Consider the following 18,887-nt stretch of genomic DNA (forward strand, 5'->3'; position numbering starts at 1 on the left):
CTACGAAGTGATTAATATAGTTTTGTTTTATTTAACCAATACAAATAATAAAGAGACATCTTTAAACTAATTTCATATAAAAAAAAAAAATCATAAAAATACGTAGTAATTTAAAAAATTATTTAAATTACTCATGATCTCGTTAAGATGTAGTGTACATATTTATTTATATATAAAATAAATACAATCTACAAATTTTACAGGCTTTTTTTTTTAATATATTTTATATAAAAGATATATCATTAGCAGACTGAATTTATTAAAAAAATTATCAAAAAAAAAAAAACAACAAATTTCATAATAAAAAATACCAAATATTGATTAAAACTATTGACTAAATGAAAATTACAATAATACTATAACAGAATGTACAAAACGTATTCAGAGATTTTATGCAAAAAAATACGTTCAAATAAAATCTTTTTTTCTTCGAATGATTAAAAAAAAAAGCTATACATATTAACGTTTATGTACATAATTGACTTAAACAATAGAAATTTTTGCACTATTAAATATATACGAGATGGTCGGTAGAATAGCGGCATATCTAATGGTTAAATTTTAATATTAGCAAAAAAAAATCATCGACCTATGGCAATTTTCGGTCAAACATTTCGAAGGAAACAGTTACTTACCATAATTTATAATATATTTATATAGTCCGGTATATATTATGCAAAAAAAAAAATATATATTACAATTTTCACATAAAAATGAAGCAGATGTCTTATCTATTTCCGTGTAAAAACCTATCATACATAAAATATTTACAAATAAAGGCTATCAATTATACAAAATCATTCCTATATACACATTTTGAATAATATTAATTAAAAAATACATTATTAAAATTAAGTATAATATACAGAATCCCCTTTGGGGTCCCCTTCTTGGTCTTCATCGATGATAGTGAACTGCTGCTTATGATCGTCATCTATGATAGTAAACTGTTGTTTATTATTGTCATCGATGATAGTAAATTGCTGCTTATGATCCTCGTCTATGATAGTGAACTGCTGTTTATGATCGTCATTTATATCGTCAACTAACGCGTACCGAACTTCACCTTCAATGAGATGCATAGAAGCGTCTTCGACGGTATAAAGCAAACCCTGCTCATGCTCGGAGCCATCCAGCAGCTGAATATGAACTTTAGAATTTTTACCATCGACGATAGTTCCATCGACATACTCCACAGTATCACATTGCATTTCAGAACTACAAAAAAAAAAAACAAATAAATAAAAATAACAAGCAATTTCAGCTATAAAAAATGATACGATTTAACTGTACATACATTGAGAAAAATACTTTGTATCTTAAAAAAAATGTTTGTGCATTAAAAACTTATATATTTTGGCATTATAATGTGACCGTTAAAAAATATGAAATGATCATTCGAAAATATAGATTTCCGCATTAGAAACGATACAAAAAAATGACAACATCGCAGTCTTCCGCTATTGACAACAGTCAACTGTCAAAAATGTTTAGTTTCTCACTAGTGAAATGTAATCTTAAATAAATAAAGGTTGTGGCTATTTGCAGGTACTATATCTGCGACAGGCGCAAAGCCTTCTGCGCACGTTATTATAATAGATTTATATCATTTAGCTAGTTCGTGGCTTGTACTTGTATGTAGGTATTATACGTTGTACAATATGATAATAATTTTCTAACAATTAATAAGATTAACTAATTTGGATTATATTTTTCATTTTTAGTTCGAACTAAATTTTAAGAGGTTTAAAACAAAAATTAAAAAGGAAATAAATACAAACCCTTGAACGTGTGCATTGATATCAGTCTCGTATGTATATTCTAAAATATTAGCCGACTCGTCTTGACGGAGAATAGCTTCGCTCTCGTCTTCGATAATAACGTCTTCCAATACGAGCATATTTCCAGCATCGTTCGTCGCCAAATCGCCGGTTATAACCTCGGCGCTATCAGCGTCCGTTATTATTTTCAACGATTCTTCCAAAGTATCGATGGGCTCTCCGTCAATTTCCAAAATGATACACTTTTCAGGATGCTGAAAAAAATACACAACAAAAATATCAACGACTGCCGAGAGTGAAAATCAATGAAAATTCACGGATTTACACCAACCTTAGCTTTGATGTGCGATTTGAGATTGGTATAGACGTGGAATAATTTCGGACAATGAGGACAATTGTGTCGTTGTTCTCCAGTGTGTATCAAGCGATGATTTTTCATAGCGTTCGACCTCCGGAAGGCCACTCCGCAGATGTCACATGGGTATGGCCTTTCTCCAGTGTGAGTCCTTATAACAAGTACAGACGATTAGTTTAATTTAGTACAAATGCTAATACATATGTACAAATATATTGGAGAAATGTGACAAACCTGTGATGTTCGTTTCTTCGACCTTTCGTACGGAAAGACATTTGACAGAACTCACAAGGGAAGGGCTTCTCACCCGAATGACATCTCTTATGATTTTCCAAATCAACGCTCGTGAAGAAGTTTTGATCGCAAGTGCGACAAGAATATCGTTGCTCTCGCAAATGTACACGTCTGAAAATAAATAAAAGGAAAAAATTTAAAAAACTGTGACCCATCTTTTTATTTAATTTTACAGAATTGACCGAACAGCTTTTGTCCAACTTCCGAGATCAATTTATAATATAATAATACTTTGCGCCAAATACATGTATGAATTTCATAGAAAAAATCTAAACCGTAACCAGCAGCGTGGACTAGTGATTAGCATATATGCTTTCGAACACAGTGGTCACGGGTTCGAGTCCAACTGGTTGCTGCTGGCCAGACCTCCAGAGTTACAACAAATTGGAAACTTTAACTCATTTCTCGCAATTTTCGAGTTTTCAACATCTCGAAATTTGACGACTTATATAAAAAAAATGCTCCGAAAACGAAAGTTTATCAAAAAAATTTCCATAAATGTCTGTATGTTGCTTTGTTAAAATTAGTTTGGTGATTATTCCGCAAAAAGCGATCTCGCGCACGTCACTAAAATCTCGATCACGAAACATCTGGCACCCAAAAACTCCAGCAATCGAAAGCAACTCACGCGAAATATTGTACTAGCGAAAACTCGAGTGCCAGATATTCCGTATTCGCGATTTTTGTGGCAATGTTTACCGTTAAAATTATTCTAAAAATTGTATAACGATGTTTGTAATTGGCCAGGAAGGCGCATTGGGGTTTACCCGTTAGGCCTCCTTAGCATATATAACAGTATGTAGAAATAGATTGTTTAAACTCTGAAGCATCAGGAAGAGCTCATACGAATTCATAGCATAAAATTATAAAATTAGCCTATCAGCAGTGATATAACAATTAAAATCTCAAATTACTTCAGCCAAAAACATCTGATTCCTCTCGCAGTTCTCTGTAGAACTGAGCGGGCGGCACAGGAATACCGAATGCGCATCAAAACGTCAGAGGCCAAGCGAAAGTTGTCGAACTTTCCAAGCCAACCGATAAACCAACCACTACGACTTATTAGGTTAATGCGATCAGGTTAAACAAGCTAACACTTCAAACTTCAATGTAAAAAAACAGAAAAATACTCATGACGCATAAGTAGACTAACGAAGGTGACCTTTAAAATTGGACAAGGCCTACTCAAGCAGCTCATACAACACACAACGACATACTTATGATGAGTTTCAAGTCCGGTGCGATGATTGAAACTATTTCCGCACAGATCGCACACGTAGATATCTCCATTATGCGACCTAAAAGCATACAATGCGTTTTAACAAATCGTTAATACACATATTATATACATACATACATACATAAAAATCATATTCGATTCAATACCTCATATGGCCGTCCAGTCCGACTTTTGTCTGATACATTCGATCGCACGAGGTGCAAGCAAACGGACCTACACACACAAAAATAATAAACACAATAAAAAACACCGCATTATACGAATCGTCAAAATACATTAAAAAAAAACCAATCAATACCAGGCTTATTTTTTTGCTCTATCAAAGACGGATCGCTGTGCACTTCCAAACGATGCTTCGCCAATTCTATCCTTTTATTGTATCCCTCGCCACAATCGGCACATTTGTAACTAGTGCTGAAAGTCAAAAAAATAATACACGTCAGATCAAAATAATTGTAACGTACCTTAACAGGCTATGAAATAGTAATTACTTGGCGCCTTTTTTGCAGTTTATAGATTCGGCGTGCACTTTCCGACGATGCGAATTTAGCAACCAACTATTAATGAAATAAAAAAAAATATATATATAGTCTCATTACATAATATCAAACACCGAATACATAACACAAACAAACAACAATAAATACCTATCGGTGAATCTGTCTCCGCATATTTTACAATTGAAATAATATGTATTCTGACTGTGTTTGTGCCTTCTGTGCACTTGAAGGTACGTCCAATGTAAAAATGTTTTACTGCAATGCTATAAAAAAATATATATTGATATATTGATAAAACGAACACTGCGACTGAAATATTGAAATTAAATATGTGCGATAAGTGCAAAGTTACCTGGCAAAGGAAATATTTAATTACTGGAAAATTTTCATGGTTGGTGACGTCGTTTGGATTCTTCTCTTTGTCTTCTTCTATGTTTAACTTGTAAAATCCGTGCGTCGTTTTATGCGAAGTACATCTGCAAACACCGTAAAGAAAAATTATAATACATTGGAAAAGAGAAACTTAAATCTTGCCTCTGATCACATTGAGCGATAAAAAAAAAATGACCGGAGCAGAGACTAATCAATCTATACTAAATTTGACCCACTGAATTCAAACATGACAATGATTTTTGCTGGTTTAATCTCGTTTATGAGATGTGAGCGTTTAAAAAAATACGCAGATTTTAACAGATCTTTAAATGAAAATCTAGCATTGCTGTTCCTCAACACTTTGAATGCTGACCAACGCCGATCGGCGTTGTGCCAATAAGTCCATGGGCCTGAAATACGGTGATAAGACGTATTATTTGGGTTGTATTTTGAAGTAAACAAGAATACTACCCGCTAAGCCTCTCCAGGTAGCATTGAAAAAAAAATGCATTGAACATCGGTCGTGAAATCCGTGTCAATGTTTATAAAAGACTGGTTTACACCAGAATTTCTGAATTTATAACCATAGCAGTATTTCCCAATGCAAATCCCTAACTGTTGAGTATTTTAGATTGTGAGCATTACATTTTAACAACAATGAAGAAGATGGAACTAGTTTTGGAAAAATACATTCATTAATAGTCTTCTTTTGTTTATTTTATATTGTTGCAAGATATATTAGAGTCTAAACACACCTTTACAAAACTCGAAATTCTTTATGGTAGGTTTTAGGTTTAGGTAGGTTATCTAGGTTTTGTTAGGATTAGCTACAATTTTTATACCTGCTTTGATTTGTTACAATATTTTCTCCTTCAGAAACTCTACTAGTAAAAAAGCATACCTGGCAAACGTAGAGAATGCAGCTTTGCAAACATTGCATATGAAAGGATTCCTCAATCCATCGTGAGACAATCTGTGTGCATTGAGCGCATCCTTCGTATAATAATTCCTAAAAAAAAATATATCAAAAAAAATAAACATCTCGAATCAGCAAATAGTATAGCATATATATATATATTTACAATAATGATAGTGAAACCATACTTTTCGCAATACTCGCACCGATAGACGACTTTGATCTTAACGACTTTGATGAAAAGTTTCGAATTTTCGCTCAACTGCGACATGAGTTCGTCTTCGGTGAAAATCTGACTGTTCCTCACCAACGTCATATTCTTCACACCCGTTTCATCCTTTATTACATTGGAACTGTCCAACAGCTCATTCTGAAGCTCGGTGATCATGGCCGAGGTCTCCGAATCATTCACAACGTTCTGATCGGCCATCGGATCCACGTTCTCGAGCAAATCTTTTATAGTGCCGACTCCTTCGAGCAGGTCTTTGACGCTCTGTCGATTTCTGGACTCTTCGTTGATCGGCGCGTTATCATCGGGCGCGACGGAATGGTCTTCCAAGATCTCTCCGACAGTCCCGTCTTCAGTCAGCATGAGCTTCACGGCGCCCACTTCAGCAAGAAGCGCCTTCATCGAATCGTCTCCACCGAGCATTTCACTGGCGTTCTCATCATTCTCATCTTTGACCTGTATGAGGGTGGTGGTTTCCGTAGTCATGCTGACTATTTCGTTGTCTGCCAGCGTTTCATTGACTATATCGTCGACGGTAGTCTCCAGACGAATGGAAATCTTAGGGGGATCGTCGATATCTATTTCAATGAATTTTTTATCATCCGAAGACTCAAAAGCGCTCAACAACTCTTCATTCTCATTCGCCAATACGTAATTGCGGCAATCTTCAGCGTTGAGAATATGAACCTATAAAACAACAATTTTGTGTTAGATAATGCTTAAAATTATCCACTATTATTCATAAAATCAAATAAAGAAACTGAGGACATAACGGACTAGCAATTATTCATCTACAATTTCAGACCTGATTTTAGTTGAAACCATAAGGACAGCTAAACCACTGCCAAAACGTATATATGAATACAATAACAAAAAAAAAACATCTATATATATACTAATTGCTACCAATGTTTCCTCTTGGCAGAGAATTTACCGCCATCTATTGAAAATTTATTTAATTGATTAATTTTTATATTGTTTACATGTAGGTAGTTTTTACCATTTTTTTCATATTAAACAATTAAATATGAATATTTTTTTTATTATTTAATAACTTAATATGCCAACACCCATGCGATGATATATCATCGGGTACAACGCTAGTAAGGAAAATAAATATAAGAACTAATTAGACAAACTATCTTTCGATCAGTTGGATATTTAAGTTCTTTAAGAGCGGGCCTAAGTTAGATGACAATATTTATAATCCATTATGAGACTCAATTTTAAGCTCTGATGATTCAATAAAAAAAATGTGTTGAATTTACCTCAGCGTCAGCAGCATCTTTGAAAGCCATCTTGCAACATTTACACACGAGTACACAATTTTCCACCGGACAAGACACGTGCGCGAGTAAATGCATTCGCAGACGAGATCTTCTATTCAAGAATTTAAGACAAATGTGACATTGGAATGGTTTTACCTAATATAAAATTGAAACTAATTTAAAGTAAACGAAAACAAAATACAGAAACAACATTTCATATACGATTCGAACGTAACAATACCGTCAGATGTGTGATGTTGTGCTCTTTCAGATTGTGTATATCGTAGAATTGTTTACCGCACTCTTGGCACTGATACGACTTTGTGCCGTGAGTGCGAGAGTGAGCTCTAAGAGCCGACCTGAAGAATAAAACACAAATTCAATAAATAAAGATCATAATTACATATGTTACATATATAATGAAACACAATCAGAGACGGCAAATGTAACGATTTTAAATGCAATTCCGTCACCGCATGCGATACAAATGAAGGTGCCACTTTAGTATGCGGTCTATCTTCACATATCTACTTTAGTATGCGATCTACCTACGTTTTTACTTTAATATGCGGTCTCACTGTCTCAGTTCTCGCGTGTGACATAGAGACTGAATAATACCGAACCTAACAACCTATTCTTAAATGTATAGGGCCAACCCTAACTGACCCTTAAATATATAGGTGTTGGCAGCTGTTTTTTTTTTTTGAAAATATTGATGAAATCAAACTTTAAAAAAAATATATCTTGGCAGCCAGCACCTATTTATTTAAGGGTCAGGATAGGTTAAGTTAGGGTTGGCCTTGTAAAAAACAAAAATTATAATAAGCAAGTTGTTGCTACAAAAAAAATAGTCAACTGTGATTCAAATGCAGATCGCATGCTAAGGAAGACCACATACGAATATAAATGAATAATACCGAAGATGGAATTGTTTTGTGCATCCGGGTTCTTCACACACGAAATCAACATTGTGCTCATTGTTTATGTGATCGAAAAGTTCGGCCTCCGAAGTAAACTTACGCCCCGGACAATCTTTACAGACCATTTTCCTCTCGAGCAATTCCACCTGGTGGAACGATCTGAAAGCATGTCAACACAAAATTGAAAAACCTGAATATCAACACGTAAAACGGAAGTAAAAAAAACAGTGAATCTTCACACCTGTGATAGACCAATCGTCTACGAGTAGTGAACGTTTGACCGCACAGAGCACAACGATAAGCGCCACGAGTTCCTCGCAGTTTCTCTTTAGGTCCGCTGCATACGTGACTACGCAACGTGTTGTGACTATCGTAACAGCGTCTGAAAATATTAAAAAAAATGTTTTATCTATAACTCAACCAACACGCTTGATGAATAAATAAACAATAATACGTACAAGCATGTGCTGCATTTGAATTTCCTAAATTTAGGTTTCCGCCCTCGTCTCTTCTGAATTGATTTTGATTCTTTTACGGTATCGCTGTCTTCGGACACTCTAGCGGCTTCTTCCTCGCCCTCGTCCAACAGCCACTCTTCGTCACCAGATACCGTAAAATCAATTTCCTCAACTTTATTGACCTGCTCTGAAAAAACAACTCCTTTTTTATCCAGAAAAAACAACTTTTTTCATACTATTACAATCATTAACTAACCTAACACGATAACCCTTTGGTTACCGAGACATTCTAAAGGTATATGTGCAAGATTGCCAGGCATTTCTTTTTTCAACATTGAAAATATCTAGTATAATGCTAATATAGTGAGTTCTGAGAAAAATGCGAACAATGGAACGGATTTTGCAAATACTGAAAATAAATACCGAAAACGATACGGCGTACTGAAATTTGGCTAAATTTAAAGACTTCAGGGTGTAAACATCGTTTCAATATTATTATCATCATCATACCTGATTTCGTTAACGATAAGTACTTTATTTTAATTATTTCTTGTAATTCTCTTAAAAAAAATCAGTTTTATTCTTGACCGAATATAAATATAGTTTTCATTATATTTTTCGGAAAACTACAAAATTCTATAATAATAACGATAGTAATAAAGGGACACAAAATCACATATTTGCTAAATATGCCGATAATATTGGTATACCTCTGCATTAAACTAAGATCGGCATTGGGGGATAAGTCTCTCAATGCTTTAGTGTTTCTAAAGCAGTGGTTCTTAACCTGGGTTCGATCGAACCCCGGGGGTTCGGTGAGTCAGTCTCAGGGGTTCGGCGGAAATTCAGCAGAGCCAGGTTCAACAGCAACTCTTCAGAACAACAACGCTCTCAAAATTGATGGTGTCAACATATGGTAAAGTACCCTGTTATTGCTAAGAAAGCTCTGGAGATTTTCATACCGTTGGTTACTACATATCTTTGCGAGCAATCGTTTTCAAGGATGCTGGACATAAAAAAGAAGAAAAGGAACAGACTTTGTTGCGAAAATGACACGAGAGTGGCACTCGCCAAGGTGAAGCCGCGCATTTCTGAACTAGTCTCTGAAAGGCAACAGCAGAAGCCACACGGATTTGCAGTAAATATTCATTATTATGTTTTTGTTTTTGTGTGAAAATCATGTTTTAATGGTTTTGTTCTTTGAACACAGTGATGTTGATGCACGGTTCATTTTGTGCATCAGTAAAATATATACCTACATATGTTTTGAATTTGAAAAAAATCATATTTTATTTTTCAATTAAGAAGGGTTCGTTGAATGTGCATATGAAACTGGTGGGGTTCAGTACCTCCAACAAGATTAAGAACCACTGTTCTTAAGTATTATTATGTTAAAAATTTTTTGCTATATTTTTGCATTATGATTTACTGTATTATATTTGTATTTGTTTATATGTTTTTAATCACCTTCTATATTATTTTTCGAGAATTGTATAATGAAACAAAATATAAAATAAATAAAATTTGAATTTAAAATCTGAAAGGTTTTGATTTTGATTTTGGACCCGGATCCATCGGGTTTTCAGAAACCCTAGTCCTGTTCTAACCAGATTTTCACCTGAGGCAGTCATTTATTTATTTATTTTATTTATTTATTTTTATTCTAAACAGACCATTGTGGCATAACAGGAATTCCTAAAGCGCCACAATGGTCAAAAATGGTCTCCTACGAGATCACATGTCCTGCCCCCCCCCCCCCCCCCCGTATCTTCTACCCAGCCACGAGGACCACGTGCGGTCGAGCTTCAGTTGTAGCTGGATAGCTCCTGAAAGCTCCCGTCCTCGTCATACGACACGTCCAAGTCTTTTTCTTGGTGCTTTTCAGTATTCAATAATACGTTTGATTTATTATTACTGTAAGATTTAGTTTTAAGTCTAGACGGAATGCATATATGAATGATTAGTTTGAAGGATGACTAGAAGAATGGTTAAGTTGTCATCTTGCATGTGTGACGCATAACGAATGCTTAAATTGTTGTGGCTCCGCCGAATAAACTGATAACGAGTCTCATTTTACTCTACCGCCTATGTCTCCTGACAACCAGATCCTACATCAAATCATATTTTCCAAAAAGAAAAATGTTTCCAGCCCATACCGAAAGACTCCTACCTACCCAGTGATTATAAAATTACTCATTATATTCGCAAATGTGACACCGTCAACGCAAAGGGTTAAGTAACATTAACAAAATTGATATATGGACAAAATCATACTCGTATCGTCATCTTCCGCATCCTCCTTCGCCTCAATATGTTCATCAACTTCATCCTTCAATTCGATCGACTCGGCCTTCAACAACTCAACAAACTCCTCCGTTTCCGTCACATTTTCGAAATCCACCAACGTGTCGTCCTCGTCCAACCACTCCTCCAGCATTTCCACGTCGCAAACTTCTTCATCGTCCATTATCTCCGGCTTGATCAGCGTCGGTGTGAGGACGCCGCCTTTCTTGGGCCGTCCCGGTTTACCTTTGGGCTTTGGCGTACCGTCCGGTAGCATCGACGGAGATTTGGATTTACGGTGATCGTTCTTCATATGCTTCTGGAGCTCGCTATATGTTGTAAATGCTGAAAAATAAACGCAAGATATCGATTAGTATTTGAAAATCATGTATAAGTGTCAAATCTTGTCGAATTTATTTATTTAAAACTAATTTTGTAAGTTCTTCACACGACGGTTGGTATTTCAACATTTTTGAAAATATTTTTCTTTTGAAAATTTGATTATTTGACCCTCAATTATAAATTAGTAACTGAACCCGGCATGCGTTGCACTGCCACAATAACATGCAATGCCCGTTCCAGTTTCTCAATGTGTTTCGATAAGTGAATGTTTCAGTTTCAAATTAATCTAATATATAATTTCGAAAGAGACTTTGTACGTTTATATCTTTGGTTTGGAACTTCGAAAACAAAACAAAGTTTCTATAACAACAATTCAATTGGTTGAATATTATATTTTTTCGATTCAAATAAATTTAATAAAAAAATAAATGAACATTTATTATTAGATTCGCCATGTTTAAACTGTTTATATTACAAATACTGAGTGAAGCCGGGTAAAACAACTAGTACTTAACAATCAAATTAAATTACAGCAATGATAATTTGTCGGAAAAACGCATGCGGCGAACAAATTCGAAATTATTCAATATTTTGTTTATTTTACCCTAACAACGCAGGTGGCGAACACATTTGAAATTATTGCTTTGCGATGCTACTCATTCACATTCCCGGTTTTAGGCGATTTATTTTTATAGAAACCATCGCAGGCATGCACACAATAACTCATGTAAGTTTCATTGCAATCGGTTGAATGGTATAGGAACGAATACGAGACAGACAAACAAACATTGATTTATATATACACCAGCAGTCACATAAAATGGAACGCTTGTGAATTTTACGACTTCGAGGTCATTAAAGGATAATCCCTTTATGTGTAGGGTTTTTAACGACCAAATATTCTAAATATGATTGTTTTCTAAGATTTGAGTTCAGTTTAGTATGGGTTTTCGAGGAGAAAGCATCAAATTCGAATTTTAACACGTCAACATGAAAAAACGAGCTCAGTTATCATTGCAGAAGAGTGTAAAAATCGTGACATTGGCGAATTCAGGATTTTCCTTTCGGTCAATTTCCAAGAAAATGGGATGTTCTATATCGACTGTTTCGAGAATACTGATAAAAAAAAAGAGAATCTGGAAGTTTTGATCGTAAGAAGGGGACCGAACTGAAAAGATGCACATCGGAGAGGCAAGACCGTGTAATAACCAGATTATCTTTACAGCAGCGATTCAAAACTGCTGTAGAAATAAGAACAGATGTATCTTCACAATTTTCCATGGAAATCAGCGACTCAACAGTAAGAAGGCGACTCAGAGAAGCTGGACTGTACGGTCGGAAAGCTGCAAAAAAACCACTACTAACCAAGAGAATGAAAAACAATCGATTGGAATGGGCGAAAGCACATGAAAATTGGAGTCCATCAGATTGGCAACGAGTGATACTTTCCGACAAATCAAAGTTTAACCTCTATAGTCCTGATGGTTTTCCGTATGTCCGAAGGAAAGTTGGCGAAAGGTATAATGAAAATTGTACCCTTAAAAATGTTAAGCATCCTCCAACTCAAATGGTCTGGGGATGCTTTTCGTACCATAGCATTGGACAATTGGAGTTTCTACAAGGTGCCATCGATGGAAAAAAATATAAAAAAATTTTAGAAGAAAGCTTTGTCCCATCGATGGAAAACCACCTTTCATATACCGATGATATAATTTTTCAAGATGACTCTGCCCCTTGTCATCGAGCTAAATTGGTGAGAATTCATTTTATTTGATAGCATTGAATATAAATTATAAAATTTCAATCAAAAAACTGATTTTTTTTTTTTACTTTTTTTTTGGTTCGGGACTATTTACAAGAAATGGGTGTAAAGACACTACCATGGCCTGGCAATGGTCCCGATTTAAATCCAATCGAAAATTTATGGATGTGTATCAAGTACAGGATAAGGAAGAACAATGTTACTACTCTTAAATCGTTGAAAGAAATAATAGAAAAGATATGGTACGAAGACTTCCCAATCGAAAATTTAAAAACTTTAGTAGATTCCATGCCAAACCGAATAAAAGAAGTTATAAAATCGAAAGGAGCCGCTACAAAATATTAATTTCTTTTTTATAAGTTGTAAATAATAATATGTGACTGTAATAAAATTAAAAATGTATATGTATAGTGTTATTTTCATTTCAAATTTCATTTAACCGTGAAGTCAACGCACGGTCGTAAAATCTGCCCTCCATAAAATTTCTCCCCAACTCATTTTTGTCAACTTTTTTTTTTCACGTTTGGTATTACACGAATGCACTATGGTACAACCTATCATTTAAATGACTTTCGGTTTTGGTTTTATATAAGATTACCGAAATTTCACGCAAAAACATGTTTCGCTTAAGCGTTCCGTTTTATGTGACTGCTGCTGTATATATATAGATAGATGAATCTCTAAATTGTATAAGAAAATAATAATTATTTAAATTCTTCCTTACAAATGTACCAGCTTACGTGTTTATTTTATTTATAGGTATCAGCAAATTAAGTGCTTACCGTAGGCGCATAAAATGCATGGGAAAATAGCTTTGCCCGGTATTTGATGACACAGTGCATGGTTTACGGCCTGCATCAAGCGTGTGAAAGAAGTCGAGCACATTCTGCAATTACAAACAAAAATTAAACACCCGGAAACCCACGATCATCGATTCCACATACGAACAAAATCTTTACCTGCAACTATATTTTCCCTTCTTTTTATTCTTCATCCAGTCTAAATTATCTTTACTAGGCATATAGTCGTCGTCTTCATCGTCGATGGGTTCCCTCTTCACAACACTCTCCAAAAACGTCATGTGACTATCGTAATCGGCCTCTTTCTTGATCGGCTCATCGTTCATCAGCTTAAGGAATTTCTTGGGCGGCCTGCCTCTAGGCTTCTTTGCGGGCCTGACTAAATTGGAAAACTTCTTATCGAGCCCCATCGCTTTGTGAATGCCGCCAACAGCTTTCGAAATCTCATCTTTGACCGCCTTCTTGCTAGGCTTTGCGGGGACGAAACTCTTGTCCTTCCTGACGGTCAGCAAATCGTTCATGTCGGTCTGGTTGAACACATCCTCCATGTAATCATACACACCTTCATTGTCGATATCCTCATAATTGGCGGGCAAAAATCTGGAATCGTCCAGAGACACGGAGTTGAAGCTTTCAGATTTTTGCGCGCTTTTCGATATATAGTTGCCGATTTCGTCGACCGACTCCTGACACGCTCTGATATCGAGATCGGTCATCTTCGGAAGGGCGATGATGGGTTGGCGAACGGTCCGTTTCAGCATGGCTAGATCAAATGAACTCAATCTGGAATTTTTCTTCTTTACGTCAGCCTTTTTGTTAGGCACGACTTCGTCCTGTTTGAGCTTTTTGATGCCTAAACTTTTCTCCATTTGACGCTTGGCGAAAAATGAGCTCTTGCTGACGTCTTTCAAGTCGTTGGAAAAACTAGAATATTTCGTAGAATACTTTGACTTTTTATCGTTCGCTTTGACTTTCGTCTTCGACTTGGTCTTTAAATTGTGTTTATGCATAGCTTGCCTTTCGTACGCATACTTAGAACCGATTTTAGTTTTAATCTTTGTCTTGCTCCCTAAATGACCGTTCTTCAGATTGCTTTTAGTGGGGGTTTCATCCGACGAATCGCCCAACACGTCCAAGAGCTCTTTCGTCGTATATATTTGCTCGGTATCTTCAGCGACGGGCACAGTTAACGTGTTGAATATATCGTCGACCCCCAAATCGTCGTCGGCCAGCCGCGCTTTCTTCTTGGGTGGCAACATTTCTAAATTTTCCAAGTCGTCGATGTCCTCTTCTAGAGAAGAATCTAAAATTTCCAAATCGACAATACCGGGCTCATCGCTGTCCTCTTCCAAGTATTCTGTCGGAGCATATTCTTCAGACTCGTAGCCAACAGTCGACTCATTTACAATCAGGGGCGGTTTCTCTTCTTTAACGTCAAATAATTCTTCTTCGTCTTCGGCGAGGTATTCGATTTCACCAAACTCCTCTTCTTCCTCCTCTGCACTCTTCTCAGCTTCTTTCTCTATTCCTTTATTCATTTCGGCTTCAATTAGAAACCTATATATGTTATCCTTCAAAGAAACTACCTTGCCTTCGGTTATGTCCGTCAATTGAGGTGCATATCCCAAAATTTTTCTACAATTGAAAAAGAAAACTTAGTTACATAGTATATGTAAATATTTTAAAATACCCAAATATGACTGAAAGGATGGCTTACTTTGCTCTCTGCAGGAACGATCCGAAGTCATCATTCGGTTTCACTTCAAGATTTGTATCTTTGCCTGCATTGTCTTCGAGACACAGCGTAAGCGTCATGGCTTGACTCTTTTGGTTCTTCATCGTGATTTATGCAATATTACTTTTGCGTATTGAAAAATACTGAAACCAAACAAAATTACAAGCTTATAGTACATCCATAAATCAATATCAAAAGTTACAAAATTCTAAGAAATAAAATACGCGAGTGTTATATTTATAATATTTTCAATTATTCAGATTGTTTATAATCAAAAATTGATTCGTTTGATCAAATAAAATTTATACTGTGGGAAGTAGGCGTTCTTTAAAAAAGAGTCAATACTAAATACTAAATAAACAAATTACACAGCGGCAACACTATCGTATATCAACATTTAAATATAAACATTAATTGTGTGTTACTTTGATATCGATGCAAGCAAAAATCACCGTTGATGGTATGAAATGTGCAACAATAATGGTCAAAATAGCTTGGAGGCCGCATCAGCACGTTTGAGGTTAAATTAGGCGTAGACAGCGCGCCAATCCAAAATGGCGGGCGAAAAGTGAATTAAAATTTGAAAAATAAATATTCATTTGTTTGGCGAATGTTGAGGTTATGATGTGTACCTGAAGGGGTCAGCTGTCAGGTGCGGCGGCGGGGGGCATCTCGCGGGGCTGAGCTTCGAGTCGCGGGGGGTGCGGGGGTGGAGAGCGGGTGCGGGGCGAGTGGGGCGCGTTTGACACGTTGACGAGGCGGGACAATGACGAGCGGGGCGGAGCGTCCACTCTGCGGGGAAGCGGAAAGCGGGGGCACGGGGGGTCGAGGGGGGCTCCCAAACGTCAGTCGTCAGTCGGCAGCACGGCAGCACGGCAGCACCGCAGCACCGCAGCTTTTCGGCCAACGCCGCTAGCGTGTGACGCTATAACGGTAGCAACGAGTGACTGAGCGCCGAACGCCGATAATGCCGCGAGCGAACTAGGCGTCTCCACGCTCCCCCACCGCTCCGTTCCAAAATGGAGACGCGCGCGTCATCCGTTCCAATTGCATATGAATTCCGGGGCCCGCGCTCGATACATTCGAAAACGAATTCACGCCTACCAATATGGCCGCCTTTGTCTCTAATCCCGATGAAATTCGTGAACGGGTGGCAGCTCCGAATCGCGTCTCGCGATAATGACCTTTGCGCCACCGTTGCGTAAAGTCGAATATCGATTGTAGGCGTGTCGGATTCGGTTACCGACGCGCAACGCGATGACATAAAAACCGAAAACTGATTCTATCGTCGTTTCGAGAATGTACATTCGCTTAAACCGGGGCTGTCTGGGTCGTCGGAGTCGAAATCTTTAAAAATTCGAACGACTCCGGCTCGAACTTTGCGTTTAGAACGAATTTATTTTCTACAATGTACATATGTACGAATGTTGAATTTCTAAAAATTCACCGATAACCAATGTATGCCGACACGGTGAATCTTAATCTTTTTTCTCGTGCTTAAGTCGGTAAACGAATTATTCCGCAAAAAAATTGTCAGACGAAAAAGCCAAAGTAAGCTGATATGAGACTTGTAAAAAAAAGCGATCTCGCGCAAGTCACTAAAATCTCGATCACGGAACACGGCACTCGAGTTCTCGTTTGTACAATATTTCGCGATGGAGTTTTTGGGTGCCAGATGTTCCGTGATCGAGATTTTAGTGACTTGCGTGAGATCGCTTTTTGCGGAATGATCACCTAACCGTTCAAGTCAAATTGAGAAGATGCTCTGTATTTGACAAATGCTTACATAAACGAAAAATAATAGCGAACCATTTTTTATGGGTAAAAGCAACTTGTCCGCCGATCTCTATTCATCAGCTCACTTAATATTACAACACTAAAGGCGAAAACATATTGAGATGAACAGCACGGCATATCTTTGTGGCTTCCAGTCAAGAAACGGCGTTCCCAATTCATTATTAATTCGTACGATCTTATTATTTTAAAAACTACATTTCTTCAAATATGTAAATGTTATATATAAATATAATATTTCTTCAAATATTAACCGTTATCAATCACTATCAAGCTTACATCAATACAAGAACAAAATATCATCGAAAACACTCCAGGGGGTGATTTTTGGGAGTGCGTGCCTCTTTTTGGGGATGGCTAGGCGTGCTTGGATTTTTTTTCATGCTAAAAAGTATCTAAAAAAAACACATGCCGCGTGCCTCTTAGTGTATTTTGCCTCAATACTCACTATATTTAGTACTCCAAAGATATTTTAAAACAATGAGAAAAATATTAATTATTTTATACTACATTTTTTAATAATGAAAATAAAAAATGCTGGAAATTAGAATTTGTATGGGAATTATTGAAGTTGAAATCTTTTTATTTCAACTACTCCGCAATACTGGCTTTATACTTTTTACCTTTATTTTATTTTCATTATTTCTCTTCTCCGTGTACTTATTGACCGCCTTTTTTATCAATAATGCCCGCTTTTCAAATTTGTCCCATCCCTTGACTCAAACCCGCGCACAAAATAATGCACAATGCATGTAAACATACATACTTTTTTTCACGTTGGTCAAGTAACGATGAATACCACCGTGACAAAGTATGGTCGCGTTTTTTTTTTGTGCTCAAAAGTTCTACTTTTACCTTTAGACACACCCGATTTTTATCTACATTTTACTTGCATTATTGTTTTTATTTTTGTTTTTTTCTATAATATATTTATTGGCCACTTATTTTATTTATTTATTTCTGACTAAGAATCAGTGGCCACAGTAAAAATTTGGCCACTGATTCTCTTGTCATTGTCAACTATAAAGACACTAGCAAAATATATTTTAAACTATATTGTATATGCAGGTGGTAGCTCTGAATCGCGTTTCGCGATAATGACCTTTACGCCACTATTGCGTCAAATTGAATATTGATTGCACTCTTTTTTGATCGAACTACAGACGTACGACACTACAAAATAATTCAAGAACCGAAATATTTTTCAGTAAACGAAATCGTATACTTATGTACGTATGAACTTCTTTCAATTTTTACTGAGATTTTTCTCCATGCACACAAATGAGTTTATCAATTAGCAAAATATTATCGCACGTATGCAAGTTTAACTCACCGCGTATGATTATTATTATTAATTACTAGTGTTGTACCCGATGAAATATCATCGCATGGGTGTTGGCATATTAAGTTATCAAATAAAAAAATAAATGTGTTGGTTCTATGTTCGATCCGCACGCGGTCGAAGTTTTTTCAAATACCATATATTTAATTTAATATTTATATTTAATTGTTTAATATGAATAAAATGGTGAAAACTACCTACTTACCTATATATAAACAATATAAAACACCAATAGAAAAATAATTAATTTAATAAATTTTCAATAGATGGCGTTAAATGCTCAGAGACTTAGCGCCGCCTAGAGGAAAAATTGGTAACAAACAGTATACATATATAGGTATAGTTTTTTTTGTTATTATATTCGTACGTTTTGTTGGCATTATTTTAGCCGTGACGTATACAATCAAAACGACTATTATAGTACAGTGAACGTTATCTCAATTATACAGACAGACACACAGACACAGAATAGCAATATTATATATATCATATTTTT

The 18,887-nt window shown here is 36.1% G+C and overlaps 1 protein-coding gene across 1 annotated transcript; it reads right to left on the reverse strand.

The window, feature by feature from the left end:
- Positions 1-9: 9 nt before the first annotated feature.
- LOC143915311 (uncharacterized) lies at positions 10-16,700 on the reverse strand. The gene is made up of 22 exons (XM_077435881.1): positions 15,888-16,700; positions 15,238-15,398; positions 13,680-15,155; positions 13,503-13,606; positions 10,608-10,961; positions 8,334-8,520; positions 8,117-8,257; positions 7,873-8,034; positions 7,197-7,314; positions 6,956-7,111; positions 5,647-6,374; positions 5,444-5,551; positions 4,523-4,646; positions 4,318-4,433; positions 4,162-4,227; positions 3,969-4,084; positions 3,817-3,883; positions 3,648-3,728; positions 2,371-2,541; positions 2,113-2,287; positions 1,782-2,035; positions 10-1,218 (listed from the first exon to the last, which is right to left on the reverse strand). Exons 2-22 carry the CDS (start codon positions 15,357-15,359, stop codon positions 852-854), a joined length of 5,193 nt encoding a protein of 1,730 aa, XP_077292007.1. The 5' UTR covers positions 15,360-15,398; positions 15,888-16,700; the 3' UTR covers positions 10-851.
- Between the last annotated feature and the right edge of the window lie 2,187 nt (positions 16,701-18,887).

Source organism: Arctopsyche grandis, chromosome 8 (genome assembly GCF_051622035.1).
Source record: "Arctopsyche grandis isolate Sample6627 chromosome 8, ASM5162203v2, whole genome shotgun sequence".
In the NCBI taxonomy this organism is placed as follows: domain Eukaryota; kingdom Metazoa; phylum Arthropoda; class Insecta; order Trichoptera; family Hydropsychidae; genus Arctopsyche; species Arctopsyche grandis.